Source organism: Phoenix dactylifera, chromosome 11, assembly GCF_009389715.1.
Source record: "Phoenix dactylifera cultivar Barhee BC4 chromosome 11, palm_55x_up_171113_PBpolish2nd_filt_p, whole genome shotgun sequence".
NCBI lineage: Eukaryota > Viridiplantae > Streptophyta > Magnoliopsida > Arecales > Arecaceae > Phoenix > Phoenix dactylifera.
Genome location: NC_052402.1, coordinates 3,952,159 through 3,977,078, shown reverse-complemented (window position 1 = coordinate 3,977,078; position 24,920 = coordinate 3,952,159). Strand labels below are relative to the sequence as shown.

The window sequence follows — 24,920 nt, the reverse complement described above, 5'->3', positions numbered from 1 at the left end:
TGCATAAGGACTGCCCAAACCGTGCGCCTCAAGCAAGCCTTGGCCTTGGCCACACGCCACCGGGTCAGGACTATCTTCTTCCATGATGATGATAGACCATGCCTCAACCACCCAGGCACTTTTGTCGGGACTATAAATAAGCCTTTGTGCAAATACCCTGAAGCGTAGGAGGTGACCCTCTTTCTCCGTCCCAGTCGGCGTCTTCTCGGCTTCCTCCGGCGTGGTCACCCTTAGGCCAAATCTAGAAATTTGATCAATAATACATCTTGAACTCCTTGCGGATGCGAACTATCTATAGAATAGATGAAGCTATAGCTTATGATTTACAAGCAATTCGACGCCATCCATCTTCTTAGAAAAAAAAGGAAAATCTAGCAACTCGAAATGCATGCATCCTCCTCTACTTTTCTTTTATTCATGTTTTCTGAAGTCTTTTTTATTACCACCGAGGTGGTAGCACGGTGGGAATGGGGCTTTGATTTCATCGGAGTGGCCCAGATTTGAAACCCACGGGCGTCGATTAAATGCGAGGACTGGATGCCCTCAACCTGGTTTGCTCGGTGGAGTCGCTATCTGGTTTGCCGTTACTTAGGTGGTGCTGATGTGACGTACTCACACGGAAATAGGGCTGCCATGCTGGCGGGGCTCTGCCACGGATGAGGAGGGCATAAGTAAAAAATGTTCTCCCCGCATCCAACACTCTCTAGCAGGAAAGGAGCCCAGTGGAGATTGCTACCTGCATCCAACACTCTCCAGCCGGAAGGGGGCCCAGTGGAGATTGCTATGCGGATGAAGTTCTTCTCACCCCCTCTTTCCTTTTTTTTTTTTTTTTTTTTTTTTTTTTTTAACATAAAAAAAGTCATTTTTATTTGTGTTACGAATTCCAACTTTATTATTATTTACTCAAGAGCTTTCAAGCGCTGGGCGAAATTGAGAACGGGCTCCAAAAACACTCGCGCCCAGCGAGCGTGGGGCGCTCTCACTCTGCCTCCCCTTTCCCCCCTGTTTAAAGTTTCAACGACCGTCATCCGCGTTGGAGCCCTGGCGACCCCGACGAGCCTCTCCGGTGACCCGATGGGACGTGTACACGGCACTGCGTCCCTCCCTCTCTCTGATGCTCTCTCTGCTCGGTTGTCGTTGGTCGGTCCCTCTCGCTGCTCTCCCTCTCCGGTACCTGTCGCCACCTCGTTCCCGATCTAGTTTCTCCGCCCCCCGCTCCTCTCCTTCAACGACGGTAGCAAAACCCTAATTGCAAGGCTTCTAGTTCTCATCTTCTTAGTTACCTGTTGGTCGTCTTCATGACCCCTAATTTCGGTTTCCTTCAGCATGAACCCGAAAATTGATGGTTTGCGTTGCATAGTTTCTTCGGATTTGCATAAATCTCATAATCCGTTGTTGTTCTGATTGTTAATTACTGAATATAGATGATTCACAAATATTGCTTAATTATTCCAGCAAAATAACTTTATAACTGGTTCGCTTGGAAATTGCAAATTATCTGAATCTTTCTTAAAACTTTATACGGAGCGTGGAGAGCTAGCCAACGCCGCCGCCACCTCCTTGCTAGAGAAAGACGGTGGAGCCCATTCTCTCACTCCCTGTCTGTGTGTGTCGGCGGTATTTCCTCTCTCTCTCTCTCTAGCTTTTCTTCTCCTTCCTTTTAGTTGGTGTAGTTTCTAGGGATCATTGACGGTATTTTTTCTTTTTTCTTTTTTTTCTTTTTTTCTTTTTGATGAAAAGACCATCGAGGGGTTCGTTCGGTGTCTTCGAGCGATTTTTTCTTTTCGTAACCAAAACAGGGTTGCTTCATTTGTTTTGATCTCATCAACCCCAGAGTTTTCTCTTTCTATTTGGTGGAAGGTTCTCCTGGAAATCTAGAATGCATTGGACGATTTCCTTGTCTAGTTTCTTGAGTGGTTAGTCATTGTCCTTGCGCAGCTGGGCTTGCTTTGTTCGATAAATCCCTCCTATATCAGGTAGAATTTCAAACTGAGTGGATAATTTTCTCTACAAGTATGGCTAAGTCATTACCTAACAGCATGGTTACCGGCATCTTCATGTCTACTCCTTTGTTTAAGTCAAAGGTAAGAATACTTACTTCACACCTTGTTATTTTACTGCCCTCCTTATTTGCTTATAGGAGTGCTTAACTTTTTCTACAATAAATCATATACCAAAATCCTGAAAATCGATTTGCATGTTACGAAAAAAGATGATCATTGATTCTGGTTCATGAGTCAAACTGAGCATTGTTTCTCATTGCCCCTTTCAGATGTTCAACTCATACTGAAGATCTTAATTTGTAAGCGCCAGTCCTAGCACGTGCTAGATGTATTTAAACCACCCTAGCTTGCTTTCGCACTTTCTAGCCAAGTGACATTTCTGAGATTCTTCTAATGTACTTATCTCAAAATCTTAATGCATGTCCATTATCATGCCTTTTCTGTAACATTTATCTGCTCATGTACCTTCTGCACTGCCTGCATTCATATTCATACAATATATCTGGTCCCATAGCTAATATTGACCTTTTTTTATCTTAATATATGTGATGGTCACAGACTCCATGCTATTTAAACCAAACAGGGGGCATCTATGTTTTTTGTCCAATTATTGTGAAAATATTTCAAGTTTCTAAAAACAATTTGCTTGTGGATCCTCTTGTAGTTCGGTTTACTTTCTCTATTCTATTAAAGTGGCATATACATTCTGTGCTATTAGATTGTTGATTGTTTTTTTTTTCTTTGAAGTTCCCTTGTACACTTAATTGAGTGCTGACTTAAAGTACTTGATTTTTTCCCCCAAGAGAATGATTAGAAAGACTCCAAAGTCTAATCCAATTCATTAAGAGTATGGATAGACAGCATTACAAATCAAAAACACCATCCCTGCCTGTACAAGGGGTTAAAGTTCTTGAAACTATGACTTTGTCTTGGATATTAACCATGAAAATATATTTAGCTAGTGTGAAAACTATGGCTTTATAATTGACGCCGGTGGAGGTTTCTGTCATCAGGAATGCACTGATCTCTATGTGGTTTATATGATTGCAATCACTCACTCTCTAGGCATTTACATGGTCTTTCATCCCAAATCTAATAAGTTCTGTTGGTAATCAATAACAACAGTAGAAAATCAAAAGTGTGTGAATTGGTCCACCTTTTGTTGATTTTCCATCTATAGTGGGATGAAGTCAAATTGGTTTTACATAGAGATATTTTATTAAAAACCAATAAAGAGCCCTGATGAGGAACCTTGCTAAATGTCCCCATGGAGAAATCGAAAATTTAGGTTGTGGGACATATAATTTACCTAATTTATTAGTGTGCCACCCAAATGATTGTGCCTAAGGATGAAGTGAGATAAAAATCTTACGAAACAGATGCAGTGTCAATTGAAATACAAAACAATATGGAATAACCTGGCTTATCTTGACAAAGAAATCTTTTCTTGTTCATACTCAAAACTCATGTAGGCATATTATGTACTTAATGCATACTTAGGGTATATTTGGATTTGGTTGCAACTAAAATTGCTCGGAAAACTTGTTTTCTTTGAAAAATCTTGTTTTCCATTTATTTTTCGCATTGGAAATTCAACAAATTTGGAAAGTTTATAACTAGTTTTCTGGGAAACTTTTGCCTTTCCATGGATAAGTCCTACTTTTCCCTTTCCTTTTTCATGATTTTCCTTGCAGCCAAACATACCCTTAATGGAGAGCTTTTCTTACTGTTCCAGCACTCAGTAGTTATGCATCTTTATTCCGATTTTTCTTTTGTATATCTGCTCTATAATAAACTATCAAACTTGTGAATAGGCTGCATCACTACTGGGATTTCAGCAAGTCATGAAATATTCTTCAACATTATGTTCTTGACCAAACATATATTATGTTGCTTAAAAATACTGGTACCTCTGAGGTTGTAGGATATCAAGGAAGTTCTTGTCATGGTTTATATGAAGGGACTTCCTGATGCTCCTCCGTGCGGATTCAGTGCGTTTGCAGTGAGTGCAAAACTCTTAGTTACTGCATGCCAGACTGACTTTTGTGAGATTGAAGTACTTCTATCTTTGAAGGGTGTTGAAATGTTAGCTTCTGCGCGTTATGCTTTTCCATATGGTTATACAGGAGTCCTGTTAGTGCAAGATATATTTTGAAACATCCTGAGCTCAAGGAGGATGTGAAAGCCTGCTCTTAAGTATCTTTTTTTTCGTGAAGTCTCTCTCTCTCTCTCTCTCTCTCTCTCTCTCTCTCTCTCTCTCCAATCTAAATTATTTGGATCTTTTAAGTTTTGGACTGCTGGAGCAAAAAAGTACAATAGTACACATAATTTCAGTGATATCATAAGGCTAAAGAAATTATAGGTTTCAAAAAGTTGCAATATAACATTAAATCATGGAAAGTTCAAGTAGAAAACTTTCCTACCAAGTCAACAAATAAAACCTAATACTAGAGTTATGCCTAGCTATCTAAAAAATTGTATGGACCATAAATCTGCTTGCCAATCTAATAGACAGACCACCCACAGATGTGATTAGTTGACAAAGTAGCTTACATGTTAGCTGAACAGCAGCAGATAGTTGATGATTGTACTTTTGGCTACTAGGACATTGTGGTGTGTCTTACCTGTTGAACAGGCTGTGTTGGGTCCTGGTCTCTCTCTCTCTCACACACACATAGAGTACGGGTGCGCGTTCATGTGCGCATGCATGTAAGCATGCACATGAGTATATGTGTGAGCTTGCAGGCGTGCTTGTGTTAAAAGTGTCACTTCTATCTATTTAGATACTATCAGATATGTGAATGATCAGTCCACTGCATTTATTCAGTTTGTACTTGCAAATAGTGGCAATGTGTTTGGAAATAAATGTGCACTTCAAGAGATATCTTCAAAGTGATGGCATGGTCGTAGGTTTTTAGATGCTTATTATAATGATGATTAATTTATGGTACAGTAACATCTTTTTTCAGATTTTTCATATCAATATTATAAATGCCAATTGTTTGTGGATCTCTCATCTCTAGTTGTTTATTTTATATAATTTCTTATTCTTCTTTATTATTAATTTTATGCATTGAGATGCTTTCTTTATGAACCTACCAAAGAACAAACTAAAAGGTTTCTGCAGATGCTGTTGCCATTGAAGTGAAGGATTCGGTATTTCTGCGGTATTTTTTTTCTACGTTCCTCAAATCATTCCTTATTTGTTTTCCTAATGCAGCCAACCTATGTTATATAGGCAACTAAATGACAACTCCATGATGAGGCCCACTGAAATTCCAATATAAGAGAAAAGAAAAAAATATATTCAAATATCCCTACTTCATTGATTTCTGACTGCTAGATCAGATCAATAAGCTGCTTTTTGATTTATTCTTTTTAACTCAGATAAATTGTACTCTTTCTATTTGTGCAGCAATTGGCCTACATGTTCTCAGATTTTTATAAAGGGGGAGTTCATTGGGGGATCAGACATTGTTCTTAATGTGTATCAGGTAGATTTTAGTGAGTAACGCACTTGTTACTCTCTCTCTCTCTCTCTCTCTCTCTCTCTGCAGAACACTTGCTACTCTAGTTCATGACATGTTGCCGAGCTTCTTTTCTCTGCAGAAAGTTGAACTCAAGGAATTGCTGATGGAGACTGAGGCATAAAACTCTTTCCAACTCATCGGGGTGTTTTTGCGATGGTAATTTGTTCCAGTTTTATTATTGCTTGACAATCCAACATGAATCTTCCAGATATTCTTTTTCATCCAAAATATGACTTCGGATTCTATGTTGGATATTTTTGATTCAAGATATTGCTAAGCATCAATGTATATATACTCCTTGCTATCAGAGCAGCCTTAGACCTGCTGCTCTCAGCTAAAGCCCTGAACAGCATGCTTGGACCTGGCTGCTGCTGCTAATCATTGGGACGTTCCATGGTAACCCACAGCAATCATGTCTTAGTTGTTGGGTGACTTTTATCTGTGATGTCCTGAGATGATTTGTCTGCATTCTTATCTGCAGCAAGGATGTCAAGGACGCCAAGTGTTCAGGCCCGATGCCTCCTAAGTTGTATGCTAGATTTTATTAGGTCTTCCCATAATTGGAGCCAACAAATTTCTTACCTTGAAGAGGATAGCTGCGAACCGTGCCAGAGTAAATCAAAATGACAAGTGTGGTAGAATTGAGATCAACATGCGAGTTGGATTAAATGTGACAAACTGTATGGTTTTTTTAAGCCTTTTCTTGCATCTACTGATTGCTGCTGCTTTCCTTTTTTACTTGCGCGATGTGGGAAATTAGCTTGAGCCAAACACCTGCATTGAAATGATGCAGCATTTGGTTCAAGTTAATGTCAAGTTAACTTATTCTTTGCCTTTTTCTGGTTATTATTTTTTTTCCTTTAACCCCTAATAATATGCGATTGTTCATGATGTTGCAGGAAAGCTTCTAATCTCGCTCAGTCCTACACAAAATTAAGAAAATGGGGAAATGACTAATGGCTAGGACACATGGGTGCTCCAATTCTCCGGAAAGTCTCTCATTGCCACCAAAATTAAATGCACGAGGCGGTAACAGGTCAGAGCGTGTCCTGTTCGATCTCCCTAAATGGAACAAACTATAGGATCGGGCATCCTGAACTCTGAACCTGGAGAAAGGACAGTGTGCAAACCTCTGGGTCATGCCCTGGTCGATGATACATATGCCACTGTGATTCTCGTGGCGGGGAGACTGATTTCTGGAAAGACTGATTTCTTTCTCGTTAGAAATAGGCACGCGGGAGACATCGTGGAAAACACATGGAGAACCAACCATTGCAGACTTCTTCAGAATTTCGTATGATCAATGGAGTAGCCAGCCAGCGGGGATCTCTGCTGAAGCTTGGATTTCGGTGATCTTGCATAGGTTTGATGTGTACTCCCTTCATGGTTTGGGAGTTGGGATGCACAACATGCACCATGGGCCGGAGCATCTCTTTCACGTCCTGAGGGTCCAACGTTGCATAACCGAGGCAGATATGTCCGGCCGATACCCAAGTGTGTCATGGGCGGTTGGCATGTATAGTGGTTCCATGAGTGGCTGATCCGATCTGATCTGTGTTCGTCCAGTTGTGTTCGACGACATATTGAGCGAGGAGTAGGTTTCTGCGCCAGTAGATTTCCCAAACTGACTGACGACAAGATAGATGGATACATCGACCGATGTCCGGATGAGATCCAGATTGCATGCATTTGGTCTCATTCCCTTTCCAAATCACCATTCCATTTGGCCTCATTCTATTTGTGATATCTGCATCGTATCCAGTATCTCGCCGGTTGCCAGGCTGGGGAGTTGGGGTTGGTGAAGGAGCTCACCGGCTCTCGACTGATGGCGGTGGATTCCGGCGGATTCCAGCAAGAGAAGAGTAATTAATGACTCTTGAAGTAGAGAAACAGGGCAAAGGGAAAACTAGAGAGCGGAGAGGCTTCAGGCAGCAGCAGTTGATCGAGGTGGCGTAGCAACCACCGGGGACGATGGGGAAGCGGAGATCAGCGATGGATCATGCGGGGGGAAAGAGGGGACTAAATCGAGCGATCGAGGAGAAAAAGGTGGAAGATAAGGTCGGTAGTTCCGAGGTTTGTCTCGGCCGTTCGACGGCTGAGGGTGGTTCCAACGGCTGCCGGCAGTTCTCACTGGCTTCAAGACCCCACACCGGCCACACCTCGCACCTCCGATCGGAAGCTCGGACAGGAGATCGGGATTTCCCTATTCCCATCTTCTTTTTTTTTATTTGTATTTTAGACTGACATCTGTTGGGTGTGCCGACTTCAGTCCAATATGGGCCTATTTTGGGCCGGCTATCCACATAGAAACACAAGATCCGCAGAATTCTTGTTCTAGTTATCAATTTCCACTAGATATGGGAGCACATTTAATTGGCTCTCGACTGCAGCGAATCAAGATGATGTTAGAAGTGTGCCGTCAGAACATGCTGACGGCTCCATCGAGTCAGCCCAGATCGACCCTAGAAAGAAAAGGCAAAGTGTGCATATTGCTTCACCTAAGTTGGAGTACATTTTGTACCTGATTTTTTCCCTCCTGTAATCCTGTTATGTACTTGAGATGATCAGGAAGGAAACGACTATGCAAGAGGACAGCCAGCATTGCTCCTGCAGGAAGTCTCAACTGCTCGAAAGTAAGTGGAAGTGATTCTTGAATTGCATATGAAATATAATTGCATGCTTCTTTTGGAAGAAAAGACACGTGAACGCACAGCTTGCACTTGTTCTTCTTGCACTGACGCCTTGTCTCCTCTTTTCTTTGTGCAGCTGCTGTGACTGCTTCAGGATCATTTTGGGCCGAAGCCCGTCGACGCCAGGACTGGTACAGCACACGCGAGAGTGAAGACACAGCGACTGCTACCGTGACTGATGCATTTGCTCCCGGGATTATCCTGCCTGTCACCAATTTCCGAAGCCTTGGTAGGGAGAGGATTCCTCGTTAATTATGTCAGCCGGAGAAGTTGCACTTTACTCCCATGAGTCCAAACTGATTGCCCTCATATTCTGCGGGATATTAGGAAAATGATAACAACCTCTGGCAGGCGTAGAGGAGGATGCAGCTGCATGCAGGAAGTCCATAAGAATTTTTAGGGTATGGCAAAAGTGGCTCCAGAATTAAGTCTATCAAATGCAATATTTTTGGAGTTTAGGGTTGTGATCTTTGACATTTCAGAATGAAAGTCGAAATTGCCAAATTCGATTATACCTCTCTCTAATGCAACAGTATGTAGTCTAATAGCTGACGCTGTATATCCCTGGTTAAACCGAGAACAGACGTTCGTTTGGTTTGGTTTAAGTTTATTTTTAACCATCTCATGGATGCATTGTTATGTGGTCTTGTGACCGGAGGTTCCTTATTTCAAGAATAACTAAAATGGCCTCCAAGCCTTGCTTTTTTCTTTTTGTTTCGTTTTTCTTTTCTTTGATGGAAGGCTTCTGAGCCTGTCAAAATGCAGGAACCTTCAAATAAGCTGTCATGTAATATATATTTTCTCCAACTTATAAGTAGTAGTTTTAGTTTACATCTAGAAAATATTTAGCGAGCACAACAGCTAGTAGAGATTCATGATGAGAAACACCAATAAGCATAAACCAGGATTACCTGTCATCAGCAGACGTGAAACACCTCAGTGCATGAAACAATAGTCAAATCATCAGACATATAGAAGTAGTCAAAGCTGGAAGGATTCTGGCACAAGGAAGTGAGATTCATTTAATCAGTTCTTTCTCGATTATATTCTCTCCAGGGTGAAGTTGATTTCCTTGCTTCTTACATTATTCTTCATTTTATATAGCAATGGATGGGGAGTCGGAAAGAGTGGAGGTCCACAGTGAAACGCCAAATCCTGCGCAATGCCACATAGGCTAGCTTCTTCCCTGTAACTCCAAATGTCCAAATCTCACTGTACGTTTCATGCGGCTGCTGGGCCCGCGTTTGCTCAGAGTGATTTATTGTTGATTTTGCTTCCTTTGTCACGGCTATCCGCCCCGTTTACCTTGCTCAGATTGATTTTTTTAATATTAAAATATTTACAAAAAAAGTGAGAAAAAAATAATTTTTATTGCTCCATTCCTTCACATTCGGAAGTTATATATACTAGTATGCAGACTTCATCTAAAAAAAAATAATATAGGCTGATATATAACCATGCTAGCAAAAAAAATATTACTAGCTGATACAGGTACGTTGTTACGTAATCTCTAAAATTATCCTAACAAAATAATGCTAATAAAAAAAATAATACAAGTCGATACAGAATCATACTAATAAAGAAAAATATTATAGGCCGATACAAATTGTTACGTGATCCCTAAAATTAGACCAACATGCTCCCTCAAACCCAAGATGGTATTGTATGTGCCAACTTAAGTTTGAAAACTAAATCATGAATATACCCAGAAACTGGTGTATTAGATCAAGAGCTGAAGTAGCAGCTTAAAAGCTGATGTAGTGGTAGATCAAGAGATGATGAGGTAGCATAAAGCATAATATGGCAGAACACGAGCTGTTATAGCAGCTCAAAAACTGATGTAGCAGATTAGGAGTTGACATAACAACTCAAAAATTGATATGGTAGACTGTATGTCAAACTGATATGATAATACATAATTTAATATGGTAGAACATAAACTGAGACATAGCCGCTTAGAAACTGATGTGGTAAATCAGGAAGCTAACGCAGCAAACTGATATGTTTGACAATGCTAACGTAACTAACTAATGCGAAAGACTAATGCGTCCACTAATATGATTGACTAACACAACAAACCGGTGTGTGTCCATGTGTCTGATTGACGTGTTTGCCGATGTGGTTGATTAACTTGTCTGATGATGTGGCAGCGAGAAGATATATAGAAGATGACAGTTGTAGCGATGACAGAGCTCAAAAAGAAGGCAATCGAAGGTTGACAATCTTTGTAGACAGAGGTACTATGGAAGAGGAGCAAAAGACCTTAAACTAAATGATGAAGGAGCTGAAGACAATAAATAAAACTAGAGATGGAGAGAAAGGGGTCGAGCCATGGCGATGAGGAACGATCGAAGATTTGAAGTTGAGAAGAAAAGTAGCGGAGAGAAGCTACAAAATAAAAGATCTTCGGATATTAATCTACCAAAATTAGAGGATATCAACATCTACTAAGGAATATGGGATCTTCGAATGTTGATTAATTAGTAAATAGAGGATATATGAATTCATTAAAAAATAGAGGATTCAGGTGTTTATTCACCAGGAAATAGAGATTGATAAATCAGCAGTAAGTATTATCAAATCTTCTAGACATGGCAACGCCGACTATAGCAAAGGTAGAAGAGATGGCGGCAGCAGATTAGGTGATTGGTGGCTCTGATACCATATTAAAATATTTGCAAAAAAAGAGAAAAACAAGAGAAAAAGTGAAAGTGAAAAAAGATTTTATTGCTATGTTCCTTCACATTCGGTATATCTCAGGAGTTATATATACTAGCATGTAGAGTTCATATAAGAAAAATAATATAGACTGATATAGGATCATGCTAACAAAAAAAAAATATTACTGACTGATACAAGTTTTACGCGATTTCTAAAATTATCCTAACAAGATAATGTTAATAAAAGAAAATAATACAAGTCGATACAGAATCATGCTATAGGTTGTTACGTGATCCCTAAAATTAGGGCAACATCCTCCCTCAAACTCAAGATGGTATTGTATGTGCTAACTTGAGTTTGAAAACTAGTCACAAAATGTACCCAGAAACTGATGTACTAAATCAAGAGCTAAAGTAGCAGCTTAAAAGCTGATGTGGTGGTAGATCAAAAGATGATGTGGCAGCATAAAGCCTAAAGTGGCAGAACACGAACTGTTATAGCAGCTCAAAAACTGATGTAGCAGATTAGGAGTTGACATAATAACTCAAAAACTGATATGGTAGACTATGTGTCAAGCTGATATGATAATACAGAATTTGATAATGCAAAACATAAACAGACATAACAACTTAGAAACTTATGTGATAGATCAGAAAGCTAATGCAAGAAACTGATATGTTGGCAATGCTAACGTAACTAACTAATGTGAAAGACTAATGTATCCACTAATATGACTGACTAACATAGCAAACCAGTGTATGTGTCCATGTGTCTGACTGGCGTGTCTGCCGATGTAGTTGATTGACTTATTTGATGATGAGTAATGAGAAGACATATAGAAGATGACAGTTGTAGCGATAATAGAGATCAGAGAGAAGGCAACCGAAGGTTGACAATCTTTGTAGACAGAGGTACTATGGAAGAGGAGCAAAAGATTTTGAACTAAATGATGAAGGAGCTGAAGACAACAAATAAGACCAGAGATGGAGAGAAAGGGGTCGAGTGACGGTGAGGAGGAACGGCCGAAGATTTGAAGTTGAGAAGAAAAGTAGCGGAGAGGAGCTACAAATAAAAGATCTTCAGATGTTAATCTATAAAAAATATAGGATATGAACATCTACTAAGGAATATGGGATTTTCGAATGTTGATTCATTGGTAAATAGAGAATATGTGAATTCATTAGAAAATAGATGATTCAGGTGTTTATTTACTAGGAAATGGAGATTAATAAATTGGCAATAAGGTTATCAAATCTTCTAGACATGGCAACACCGACTGTAGCAAAGGCGGAAGAAATGGCAGCAACAAATTAGATGATTGGTGACTCTAATACCACGTTAAAATATTTGCAGAAAAGAAGAAAAACAAGAGAAAAAATGAAAGAAAAAAGAGATTTTATTGCTATGTTTTTTTTACATTCGGTATATCTCAAGAGTTATATATACTAGCATGCAGATTCCATATAAGAAAAATAATATAGACTGACATAGGATCATGCTAACAAAAACAAATATTACTGGTTGTGATCACTAAACTCACCCTAATAAAATAATGCTAACAAAAAAATAATAATACAAGCCGATACAGGATCACGCTAAAAAAAATATATTACGGGTCAATATAGGTTGTTACGCGATTCCTAAAATTATGGTAACATTTAATGCTGGTGAAATGTACCTAATCATCAGTGGCATCCGGTGCATCTGCTTTATCATCTTATTTGGATTCCCGGAATTCTCCAAGGGATTCAATAAGCAGAATTAAACGGCCCATATAATCAGGCATCAGGCAGTCGTGATGTATATGTGCATCCAGTCAGCTTAACCCAGAAAATAATTATATATTGACGAACTCTCATGAGTTCTATAATATGGAGGGGAAGGGTCGCCCTGCCCAACTCCTCCATTCTATCAGCCTTGCCTTCATACTTCATGTCTACGGAAAGGGAAAGAAAATATTAGTAGTTTTTTATATTGTCTCGTTAATTAGGACCGAGTCTACTACCGTGCGGAGGAGCAAGTCTGGGAATAAAGAGGAGCATCAGAAACATAAGTCTTGCATGCACTTTTAACTAAATGGGATTAGCGGACTGAAGGCCCCATGGAAGAACCTAATAAATTAAACAGTGCTTGTTATGCTAAAATAATGCACAATCATCGAGCTCAAATGTAGAATAATGCTGCATGCAGCTGCAGCAGTGACAGCTTAATCTAACAACATAGGAACTGCATAAGTGGTGGGGAGTCTCAACCATCAGGAAAGTTTTATAGATTCTTGCATATAATAGAAATGGTCTCTCAATATTACAAAACACGCACACGTAAAATCCATACATATCCATATATACCAGCAATCTCTGAAACAGTGATGCTGCCATAAGCTAGCAGCCAGACTAGGAAACGAACGAGCGAATACGTACGTATACCGAGCCAACCGGCGAGGGACCGGAAGCTGAGACGATCAAACGCTACCGTACCATATACCAAACCGAAAATTACTAGTAGTTAATAGACTTCTTTGGCCCATATTGTGGAAGTTGCCGTCCCGAAACTCCCCAATTATGACCGAGACCCATCCAGCCCCAGCCTTGCAGTAAGCCACTTGCGGACATCATCCATTTGCTCAGGGACCGTGTAGTGGCCAAGCCTGCATATCGCCAATAGCATCATCACGCAAAAAGCAGTTGATTCCGTCAGCTGGGAAAAACCATGCTAAACGAATGTTAATTTCCATACCCACTATAACTTTTGAAAGTCAAATTTCGAAATCCAGATGATCTTAAGACCTCCGCCGATCTTTCCCCATGTTTGTAGGGAACCACATCATCCCCTGCAAAAATACACAAGACAGAAGAAATCAAGACGCCTACCATCCATCGGTTTCCTCTCCAAATTGAAGGCGTACGTACGTCTTATTGATCGATTTGAATGCAATGTTTTCAGCTGTGATTTATTCGTCGATGCATGGAATTATAGAAGCGACATGGCAGAAACGTTTCAGATAAGAGAATGCGTTCAGAAGTAATAGCAGCCAGCTAATATATATACATACATATATATATATATATATATATATATATATATATATATATATATATATATATATATATATATATATATATATATATATATATATATATGTATTTAATTAGGCACCTCTTCCATGACAGACCAAAAGAGGCAAGGAGGCAGCCCGTCTTGCAGCATCTTGTGAACTTTCCAACTTGTACTTCAAGGTCCTGGATATATATTGAAGAGCTTTGATTTCGATTTGAGATATGAGAATAGATAACGAAGAGATTTATGTGCGCCAAAATTGAACAAACCTGGAACATGGAAGCCAGCCACTTAGACCAATAACCGCACTCAGGTTGATCGGATATGGGTTGCCGTTTCCGTATCTACCATACGCGCAGCAACTGGCAGAGTACAAGGCAGTTGCCGCGCCCATGCTGAAGCCACCGATACCCAGTTTTACTGTAACAACAAATTTGATCATTCTTGATGTTAGTATGCATATATATATGCTGGAAGTTCAAGCCCATAATGGATTATTATGGATTACATGTACATGGATTGGTGCAGTATATATATATATATATATATGCGATAGAAAATATTAAATATACTGAAAATTGCAAAATTTAATGCTCACACAGACACAACTGCGCAAACATGATTTCTTCTTCACATCAAGTAGACTTTCAGATAATCATATGTATCCAGCTTTTCATTTAATTTCTTGTTATTGGAACCTAGCTACCTAAAGCCGCGTGTCTATCAGTTTCAACCATAAAATAACAAAAATAAGGCAGAATCTTCTTGTTTCTCACTATGTCGTACGTTTTTGAGAGAAAAATAAGGAGACCCGGCCGCATGCATTATAATTTTCTAGGCCCGGATACATGCAGATGCATCTCCAAGACTCGAACCCAGAACTTATGGTTGCTAATTAAGTAGAGAGCTTAATTATCATTGCAGTAACGTCTCAGGTTAAATGGTCTCTCTCCATGGGAATTGAGGTCCGGATTCCATGGTTAAAAAGTGTCAGACGTTTATGATTAAAAGAAAAGAGAAACGACGTATAAACCAATACGAATATATGAATTTCATGACCTGATAAACATGTGCAGATACAGTAGTGAACAAACAAAGTATCTTCCTTCGAAGCTTACCATCAGCAGGCTCAGCTGACAAGAGGTTTGCTACATGTGCAGCTGAAACATCCGTCCCTTCAACATCATCAGGACCATCCACTGAAAGGTCTTTAACGTCGAACCCTGTGACAGAACCCAAACTATGAGAATGCTTCACAACTCTACATCAGATGAGACTAAATAGAGCAGGTCTCTAAATACAAAGATATTAGGAAGTTCGTAATTAAGAAAGAGAAATTACAGGCGGTGCACGGGAATCCACCAAAGGCTGCCACAGGTCGGGTAGGAGCAGTGGGGCAAATCCATTTAACCTGCACTACACGATAAGCCTTGGTGAAACTAAGCTGTTAAAATATATGCCAGCAAATTAACCAGTAAATTATGTAATGACCAAGTAAAAAAGTTAAAAGCTTAATTCCCGGCATAGGAAGATGACCAGTAATAGAACAGCATGTTTATGATATAAGTAGAGAAATCACTGAGTGTTCGGAGAAGAACATAATCATCCTACTTACATTTGGAAGAGGAAGGGTTTCCAAGAGCTGGGACCAGCTGCGACAGAAATCCAGAAATGAGAAATTGTGCATGCATGTCTGGGAATTTCTTTAATTTATCTCGAGCTCTCATCAAAGTAAGAAGTGAATGTTTGATTCACAAAAAAGCAGTTTATGATGATAAAAGACAGCGGTTAGCATATATAAGATTTGTATGTGCCATTCCAGCAAAAACACACACTTAAAAATGTACCCAAAAGAAGGGAAAAAGAAAAAGGGGGGTAAAAGGGCAAAAAATACAACCAACATGATGTTTCATCTAATGTTCATATCAAGCATCATTTTTTTTTTTTTGCTTTGCCTTTTCAAAACGAAAGGATACTATTTTCAGTTATTGGCTCAACAAACATGACTCTGTAGCAAACTGAGCACACTTGATAATACAATTAAACCTTGATACAGGCATGCTGATCGATATCCTTGACATGGCAGTACTTCATTATTGTAAAAAGAAAATGAACATACGATGACACGAAACCAAAGATAGTGCTGATGCCTAGGTTTCAGCCCTCTGCATTAATGTGAGGCTTTTGAAGCAGAAAAAAGAAAAAATTTGAAGCAAAAGGCAGTGCAGGAACCAGATAGGAAGCAGTTTTTTTTTTTTTTTTTCGCTCAGCATGCAGGTAGAACCTAGAAGAAGTACAACTCAGGGGAGACGAATAACTTTCTGCAGGGGGCGTACACCAAGACACTGGACCAGTGGTCCAGGAATCAAGCCTTCAGGCATATTCCCTTTTGTAATTCATGACCGTCACCGAAAGAAAGGATAGGATATGACAAGTGCAGGGTACTATTATCTTTGTTAATTATTATGTTCACGGTTGTCATGCCTCCTAGAATCGAATCATTTAATTTGGGCAGGGAATCTTTTGCATGAACTAGACATGCGAAGGAGAGATGATTCCCCGTGAACTGCCAGAAGCGCATTGACATTCCCCACCTACTCTCATTCCCTCGGTCTGCACCAAAAAAGAGAAAAATAGCCCATACCATGCACATGCTTTAGGAATTTAAGAAGGAAAAACGAAATACTAGGAATATGTGAAAGGAATAAAACCACCATCTTAATCATTTTAAGTGAAAATGGAATAAATAGGCACAAAAAAAATGCTAGGTAACAATCTTCAACATTCTTCAGCTCGGTGGACATTCTTGCGTCGGGAAAAGATAGAAAGAAAGAAAGAATAGCACTTCGATAATGTTAACACAGACCATAAACATTTTTACCAAGTTCAAAAGTGTGTGCAACTTTCGCATCCATGTACTGGGAACTTATATATGTCTTAAACCATAAATTAAGCAGAGTCACGGTAACCAACTCAATGAGAAAGGGTGCTGGCCGAAGGCAATCTTAGCTTCAACTTGTATCAAGGAGCAGCATGCAAAGGGGAAAGGAAGTTTGGTTACAGATGAATAAGAATACCTTGCTCCATTATCACCTAAACCGTGAAGCCACACGATAGTGGCCTGGTGCCTTCCCTTTGGTCTGACCACATAGGTCCTCCCATACTCAAACGACCTCCTAGTTGCAGTCCTAGGACCTGCATTTATCCATTTCAACTCACCAAAACCGCTAAAAGTTAAACCATACATGAAACCACAGCTCTAAACTATACCAAACAAAAGGATTCAAACCAGAGGCACGAGAGCTGCTCCCGTAGTTCATCTTGGTGGGACAACACAAAACCCCTGCCTCTTGCGATGACTGCTGCTGCAACTAGCTGTCCTGCGATGAAGAATCACCCTACCGACCTCTATAATTTATACACATCTGTGGGGAAGTGGAATGTGAATATAAGCCCATGCATGGATCCCCATCCCACTAGCTAGGCTCCTGCTCGCACCAGCTGCAAGCTGTTCCTGGAAAGGCCTCTAAGCCCAAGGTAAAAGGGGGACAGGCAGCACCCGATAAGGAAAGATAAAAGATAGAATGGAAAGCATGGAAGCTTTTTCCGAAGGTAGAGAATCTACGGGCACACCGCGCACACCCATGCATGAACCATCGAGCCAATAAGAGACGAAGTGAAACATAAAGTAAGAAAAGGAGGGGAATGAAGAAGGGTAGTGATGCTTGGATTTGCCTGCAGGAATCGATGCCTGGAGGCAGTGGAGAGCGAACCCAGGCGACGCACGAAATATCTCCAATAATAACACGTCAAATAACCTTTCTTTATTGGCGTTCTCAGCGTGATTAGTTGCACCCAAGAATCGCACGTCATGATCTCATCACCGATGCAGTAGTATATATTTATTAATGAGTAGACACAAGGAAGGGGGGAGAAAGGAAACAAATAATTGAGCCTGAAGTAGATGCAGCATTACGGAAAGAAAAAAAGAAAGGACATGGGAAGTGGGCTATGCTTTTCTAAGTCAAGTACCGACCTGAAATTGAGGAGAAACAGCAAAAGCATGGGATCTTAATTTTCTTCCTTGGCCTTCTTTTTGGCCTCTCCTTTCGTCTTTCAACTTGGCATTTTTCTGTGGGCATACTCTGTCTTTAATGGTGTGGGTGATGGGCATGGAGCCCATTGCTTATCAAGAAGCTTGATCGCACTCAAATCATCAATTGGGTCAGGGCCCAGCAGCCCAACTAAAAATAATCGCAAATTAGTTGGGATCAACTTTTTTTTTCCTTCCTCTCTCTCTCTCTCTCTCTCTCTCTCTCTCTCTCGATATACCACTCGGTTTAGGATCACACTTTCCAAGAATCACCGAAATAAGGGAATATGATCAGATGGGATGCAGTTGGCCAGATAGCCCACCCCGCTGTTCTTTCTCGACTGTGAAAATAAAGTATGAGCTTGTTATTAGACTCCCGCGCTGAGAGAAAAGAAAACACCATCCTCCTCTGTGACCTAATTAATAGACCTATGACCTTTTTCCAAGGGTATGTAATGACCGGGTCGAATCAAACCGTAGACCTGCCTGGGTCTTCACCATCGCGCCTGCCTTGGGAGCGCATGCGAGTTTTTTCTTTGTTTGTTTTTTTTTTTGAAGGGCAATGGAGGAAGCGAATTGCTTCCCCCAGTTTCAGTAAAAGTATAAAATTTGCATATTTTCAGAAGAACAGGTACTATTGACTGTGAAAAGTTACTTGGGCATAAGTGAGTTGTGAGTCCAGTTGTTTATTTAGCCACAAATCACAAGTCACCTTTCAATTTAAGGCACCCATTTGGTAAGGGACGGTCCCAGCCACTTTCTGGCTTCTATTTTAGGTTAGTTGGTTTGTGGAGAAAGAAAGGTCTCCTTTGCAAATTCTTCTTTTTATACAAACTTGCGAGGTGTGGCAAGTTCATCCATCCCCAACGATGCAAACTTAAAACAAAAACAAACAACTGGAGTCAGTCTAACGAGCCATCCTTTTCTCCTCTGTTGATGGGGAATATTGGAAAGGTTTGCTTCCAATTAAGCCTGTCTACTCCACCCCATGCAGAGGGAATCGTATGCACTTCACCTTTCCATTTTATATGATTTGCATGTGGATGATGGCAAACAACTCGATCAAAAAACTGAGGTGGTAGGGTAATGTGTCTTGGATTGTTTGATAAGCAACCTGTACGTCCTCACCTTATCTCGAGAGGGTGGGAACTTTAATGCAACAATCCTGGCCCGCCTCTGATAATTAAAGTATCAGAAGAGTCGAAAGGTGCGAATAATTCGGGAAACACCAGGAGCTGTTTGCGTCCATAAACGTCTTTGTTATCGAACCTACATTCCAAGGTTTGATTTAGACGTCTTTAATTCACACTGCGGGAACTGCAGACATCCTCACTCACTCTCTTCTCTTGTATGGCCCCCCGCGGGCCCTCATATATACAACTGGAAGCGAGGCACAAGAGGGATATATGTGTGCGCGCGCGCGCGTGTGATTCACAAGTGGGCTGTGAGGAAAGCCAACGAGCACGTGTATATAAATCATTCTCTTTTTCAAAAAGAAAAGGAAGGTTGGCGACCCGCCTATGTTGCCCTTGCAATTTTGCCAGAACATCCACAACCTTCGGATGATAACGCCTATGTGGTGTTTTATGACGTGGATAATATTGCTTTAGGTATTCAGGTGGCGGCTTCGCATCGAATTATACTTAGATGCATCTGTAAGTCTTCCGTGAGCCATTGAAATTATACTTAGATGCAACCACCTCGGCCCATAAATAATCCTACCCTAGCTAAATATTAAATAAGATTCACAGCCACTCTAGCCATGAATGCTTCATGCCTAACTCTCAAATGCTGAATACCAAGACCTCCATGGTTCTTCGATGTACATAGAGCCCCCCGAATTAACCAAGTGAATGCCTTGCCACCGTGACTTGGTTTTTATAGGCACAGGTACATTGTTCTTAATTAGAGGATGAGCCAAGTGCAGTGAAAAGATTGCTCTATTATGATATAAGTATTATAAATAAGAAATACAAAAACAACCTCTCCACACTCGAGGATAAAGTTTCATACATCAAACCTTCCCAAAATCCCATGGTGGCGGGATCCCGTCACCGTGCATTAAAATTGCACCTTACATTTTATTATATGTGTGGATGCTTCAATATCTTATGCATAAATAAATAATTGGGATATCAAATTTCCCGATGCAAATTTTTGAGCAAATTCTTAAATACAGATTAGAATGCAAAAGAAGGGGAGTAATGAACATGGTATTCTATGTTATCTAGAATCGGTTTAAGGTATCTGACCTTTTAAGGCTCATTTCATTATTCCTTTCTCTTTAAACCCCAACCGTGGCATGGCAAGCAAACTGCTGTTCGCTAGGAGAATTTTATCATGCTGTACTAATTAATTAGCATGTCAAAGCGTCTACTTACGGTTATCATGCTTGTAGATTCAGTAATATTGTGAATTTTGAAAGTCATAGCTTATAGTTTCTCTGAAAGACAAATAGCTAGGTGAGCTCAAGTGGTTTATTTTGTCACCCCTAGGCATATGTTTTAGAGACATCGTTTTTTATGTCAAGCCTTGCGAAGGTCAAGGTTTTGCCGAGAATCTTAAATTTTGCTAGTTAGCAAAGCATGTCTTGCTTCCATTAGTTCAAAACTTTTTCCTAGTTGTGTGTCAACAGCAAATATTTGGATTGGCGGGCATCATTATGCACTTTCTAGGACACAGCATTGGCTCTTGAGTCATTTCGACTATTCCATTAGCGTATGCTCCACAAGATATTGGCGGATGCGCTTCATCGTCATGAAAATGAAAGGTGGCCTAGCAAGTTGCCATATCTCTGGACCCTTTGGAGGGAAAGAAAGGTTTGAATCAAGAATCCTTTGGACGTGATTGAAAGGTGATAGCGTGTGTGTGACAGAGTGTCAGAGAGAGAGAGAGAGAGAGAGATGAGAGCTTTTGCAAGTTTTTTTTTTTTTTTTTTTTTTTTTTTTTTGATGTGGTCTAGAAATTAATAGAGTGAATCTTTCAAAAACAAAACAACTAAAGAGGCCAGCATCCGAGAAGAACCGAAAAGATGTAGCATCTAAGAATATATGTAGGTACAATTCAGTTAGGTATAAATGGAATCTCCAATCCTTCTATCCATGTCATAGCCTCTCGGCCTTTCAGCTATCAAGGTGATTTGAAAGCACTCGTCTTCCTTTCCTTTTCTTCACCTGCCTCGTGTGAAGATGTACAAGATGGATGCTATCGTAACCTTTTCCGTATGTACAAGATGATTGCGACATGCAAGCACATATGAGCATATAGAGATCGGCAGCGGCTGGGCATGACAGGCGTACGCGGGTAGCGATCATATTGCTAGTTGCTAGGGGGACTAAATGGTTGTCTCGTTTGCCACCGAAACTCTAATTAATCATCTGAAAAATTACAAGGCGATGAATTCCCGCCTCAAAACTTGTAGGAACAACAAAACCGGTGCCATCTACCGACCGGATAGAAATGATGTCTCGATTTCATACGACATGGACATGGAAGGCTCAGCCGCATGGCTCAACCGCTGATCATGATTGCGATGATGGCGATTATTATTATTATTAGTCGTCCTTCTCCGTGGAGAGGAGGGCAAGAGGTCGTGAATGATCATCTCCGTCTCCGGCGGGAGATCGACCTCCATCCTCCCTTCCAGCATGTCGACCACCCGGGCCATGCTGGGCCGGGCCTCGGGCTTCTCCTGGATGCACCACAAGGCCACGTACACCAACGTCCTCACCTCCCTCTCCTCCACCCCTCCTCCTCCTCTCACCAGCCTCTCGTCCACCACCTCCATCAGCCTCCCCTCCCTCACCCTGTCGCTCACGATCCTCGGGAAGTAGGACCACTTCCTTGACGACGCGCCGCCGCCGCCGCCGCCGCCGACCAGCTGAACGTTCCGCCGCCCTCCGACCATCTCCAGCAGCACCATCCCGTAGCTGTAGATGTCGCACTTCTCCGATATCCCGCAGTCTATCAGCCACTCCGGGGCCAGGTAGCCTCGGGTGCCCCGGACCGTGGTCACCACCCGGCTCTCGTCCCTGCCCATCAACTTCGATAGCCCGAAGTCCGACACGATAGCTCGGAAGCTCTCGTCCAGCAGTATGTTCTCCGGCTTGACGTCGAGGTGCAGCACCCGAGCACGGCAGTCGTGCTGGAGGTAGGCCAGGGCCTTGGCCACGTCTATCGCGGCGCTGTACCTCAGCCGCCATGGCAAGCACCGATTTCCTCTCCTCATCTGCTGCTGCCGCGGCTGGCCGCCGTTGTATTCGATTTCCTTCCCTTCGGGGAAGATCCAGCGGTCCAGCGAGCCGTTGGCGATGAACTCGTAGACGAGGAACCTCGCCCCCCCCGGGATGAGGCAGTAGCCCAGGAGGCGGACGAGGTTGACGTGCTGGACGCTGGCTATTGCCGTGACCTCCGATCGGAATTCGCGCTCGCCGTGCTCAGCCCCCTCGATCCGTTTCACGGCGACAGGGGTGCCATCGTCGAGGATCCCCTTGAACACCGACGCCGACGACCCGCGCCCGATCAAGGCCTGGAAGTCGTCCGTGGCGGCTGCGAGGACTTCGTACCGGAATTTGGTCGGCAAGCCGGCCACCTTTCGGAGGAAACTGTACTCGATGCGGAGCTCTTCCCCTTCGAGGGCCGACCGCCTCGCCATCGACATCCTTCTCCGGTCGAGTGAGGGGCGCAGGATCGATATCCACACGAAGATCGCAAGGATTGCTGCCCCGTCGAAGCCTGCGATGAGGAAGAAGGCAGTAGAATGGCCGAGGCATACCCACAGGATTACGAGCAGTATGAGGAGGCCGGCGACCGAAGAGGCTGCCACGATCTTCGCCTTCTTCGACTCCATCATCAGAGCTCCATCCTTGCCCACAGGATTACGATCGAGCAGTATGACGAGGAGGTTTCCTTGCCTATCGTTACCATGTTGTTCTGTTCTGAGCGTCGCACTGTGAGAAGAGGTCTTGCTCCTTGAGGATGAACAGGTCTCGATGCAGAGCATCCAACTGGGATATTGAATTAATTGCAAGCGGGCCCCCGGCTTCCGGAATTCAGCCAGTGGCTGAATTGTGGATTAAGAAAGGGTCGAAGTGATGAGGTAAGGTTTGGTCTGACCAGGCCTAATGATTTTAACGGTTAAAAATTGACTCCTGTGATTGATCATCGCGGACCCAATCAACGGGAAAGTTTCCACATCCAAGCTACCTACCTACCTATGAACGGGTTCGGGTTCCGTCTTTCGCGCGAAAGGATGATGTTGTCGACCATTGGATCGCGCTCCGCGCATATCTCAAAGCAATCCGAATGCCGTCACTCATTGATCCAACGGTGGATTCGAGCGGAGGAAGGGGAATCGTCGACTTCTATTTTGCTCTCTCTCTTGGTGAACCTACTGCCATCATCAGCACGGCGTTAGCGAAGAACCTCAATTGCCTTGCCTCCATCGAAGGCGCTTTCCTTGAAGAGGTAAGCGCACTGTTTAATTGTTGTTAGCTTTGCTTTCATGGTCAGAGAGATTACTTGTATACGCGGACTGCTCGAGTCTTGACTCTTGAGAGGAAAAAAAATATGGGAAAGGTTCCTAAAACTCTCGGGCAAACTTAGGTGGGAATGATGGAAGACTGAACTTGAAAGAGAAAATATAGAAAGGCTGCTGAAACTCTAGGACAATTCACTGATCTCTCCCTCTGGAACTTGCTGTCCAATTACTAAATTAATCCTCCGCACTCGTTTCGTTATGGTAATCAATGTTGGCTCACAATTTAACAGAGGTAGCTTCCAGCAGATACATTAGCGGTCAATCCATGCAAGTTCTGTAAGTAGATTTCAACCCAGCAATCAATTCTATTACATGTTGCGATACCTACCAAAAACCTTTATTAAAATTTCAGGATGTGCCCGTCCTATTCCTCCTTGTTGCACAGTTTGTGCTGAATGTTCTTGTTTCTGAGCGATGAATTTTTTCTCCTTTACCTTTCTTTCTTTTTTTTTTTTTTGAGGCAACGTTCTCTTTCCTTCTTTAGATTAAAGTTTCTGTGCAGCTAGTTATTTTTCCGTTTTTGGGACTCTCTACGAAGCCTGCAGATTAATACTGGTTCTTTGTACCTGTTTTTCTTTTTCTTTTTCTTTTTCCTTTCAGCAGAGGGGCTTTGGTCAGAGAAGGAGAAATCTTTGTGTCTTATTCCCTCTTTATTGTAAGTCAATGGATTAGAGATGTGCACTTGCTAAGAATTGGTAAAAGAAAGATTAAGCTATAAGTTCAAGCATCGAGATCAGCTAAACTACAACTACCTAAAAGAAATATAGAGAATAATTAAATCACATTCATTCGATGGTCATTTGAGCGAAGGCATTCTTACTATGTCAAACAATCATAAGATTCCCATATTGTTTATCACCATAGGTTGGAATCCCTGAGAAGACCACCAACCAACAGTTAGCTCGATGGTTGACAAAGTTTTAATCAGCTACTTATAGTGTCAAATGTTTTCACCAGTGAACATACATAACTTCTTTCATTCAATATTAGTGCAGAGATCCTACTATAAGATTGTTCAAATCTTGTAAAGAAATTCTGACAAAAAAGAAGCAGAACACTAGATAAAACTTTAATAAGAATGCTTTCTTGAAGGGAAGGCAGGCCTATCTCTTGGCTGCTGTCTCTATATACAACTAGTTCCACCATGTGGAATCTAGAAAAATTTGAGTCAAGTGTCAATCCAAAACCTAGGGTTCTTGTGCGCTCGAAATTTTCAAGTCAGCAATGCACAACTAACGGTAAGACTCAGCTCAACAAGTTAGGAACCATCATTTCGTTGCGAGGACCAGAAGCATACTTGTCCGGTCATCCATAAGAAGTGAGAAAATTTACAACTAATATGATGAT

At 41.6% G+C, this 24,920-nt stretch overlaps 2 protein-coding genes and 1 long non-coding RNA gene across 5 annotated transcripts; 1 reads left to right on the top strand and 2 right to left on the bottom strand.

The window, feature by feature from the left end:
* Positions 1–862: 862 nt before the first annotated feature.
* On the top strand, positions 863–8,845 carry LOC103721291. 3 transcript variants are annotated; one of them, XR_005513836.1, is made up of 6 exons: positions 863–5,170; positions 5,419–5,497; positions 5,613–5,929; positions 6,015–6,213; positions 6,433–8,166; positions 8,300–8,845. It is a non-coding gene; the product is annotated as an uncharacterized LOC103721291 (long non-coding RNA). The 3 variants fall into 3 exon arrangements; XR_005513835.1 differs by having other exon boundaries at positions 864–5,497; positions 5,613–5,689; positions 5,801–5,929; XR_005513834.1 differs by having other exon boundaries at positions 864–5,497.
* A 4,293-nt stretch (positions 8,846–13,138) lies between these two features.
* Positions 13,139–17,544, bottom strand: LOC103721284 (acyl-protein thioesterase 2-like). Its single transcript, XM_008811429.4, has 9 exons — positions 17,231–17,544; positions 17,019–17,136; positions 15,557–15,593; positions 15,283–15,352; positions 15,060–15,164; positions 14,211–14,361; positions 14,041–14,123; positions 13,621–13,714; positions 13,139–13,531 (listed from the first exon to the last, which is right to left on the bottom strand). Exons 1-9 carry the CDS (start codon positions 17,259–17,261, stop codon positions 13,444–13,446), a joined length of 777 nt encoding a protein of 258 aa, XP_008809651.1. The 5' UTR covers positions 17,262–17,544; the 3' UTR covers positions 13,139–13,443.
* A 3,830-nt stretch (positions 17,545–21,374) lies between these two features.
* LOC103721678 (probable receptor-like protein kinase At5g20050) lies at positions 21,375–24,881 on the bottom strand. The gene has a single exon (XM_008811983.4). The coding sequence runs from the start codon at positions 23,034–23,036 to the stop codon at positions 21,477–21,479; it is 1,560 nt and encodes a 519-aa protein (XP_008810205.3). The 5' UTR covers positions 23,037–24,881; the 3' UTR covers positions 21,375–21,476.
* Positions 24,882–24,920: the final 39 nt, after the last annotated feature.

What these genes read in the sequence shown, in the direction of transcription:
- LOC103721284 (XM_008811429.4), bottom strand. Translation starts at nt 17,261, where the DNA reads ATGAACTACGGGAGCAGCTCTCGTGCCTCTG. An exon ending in AAACCCTTCCTCTTCCAAAT is followed by an intron (nt 15,353 to 15,556) that starts GTAAGTAGGATG and finishes CGTGTAGTGCAG; the next exon opens with GTTAAATGGATTTGCCCCAC. An exon ending in ACTTTCAAAAGTTATAGTGG is followed by an intron (nt 13,532 to 13,620) that starts GTATGGAAATTA and finishes GGCGATATGCAG; the next exon opens with GCTTGGCCACTACACGGTCC.
- LOC103721678 (XM_008811983.4), bottom strand. Translation starts at nt 23,036, where the DNA reads ATGCTCTGCATCGAGACCTGTTCATCCTCAAGGAGCAAGACCTCTTCT.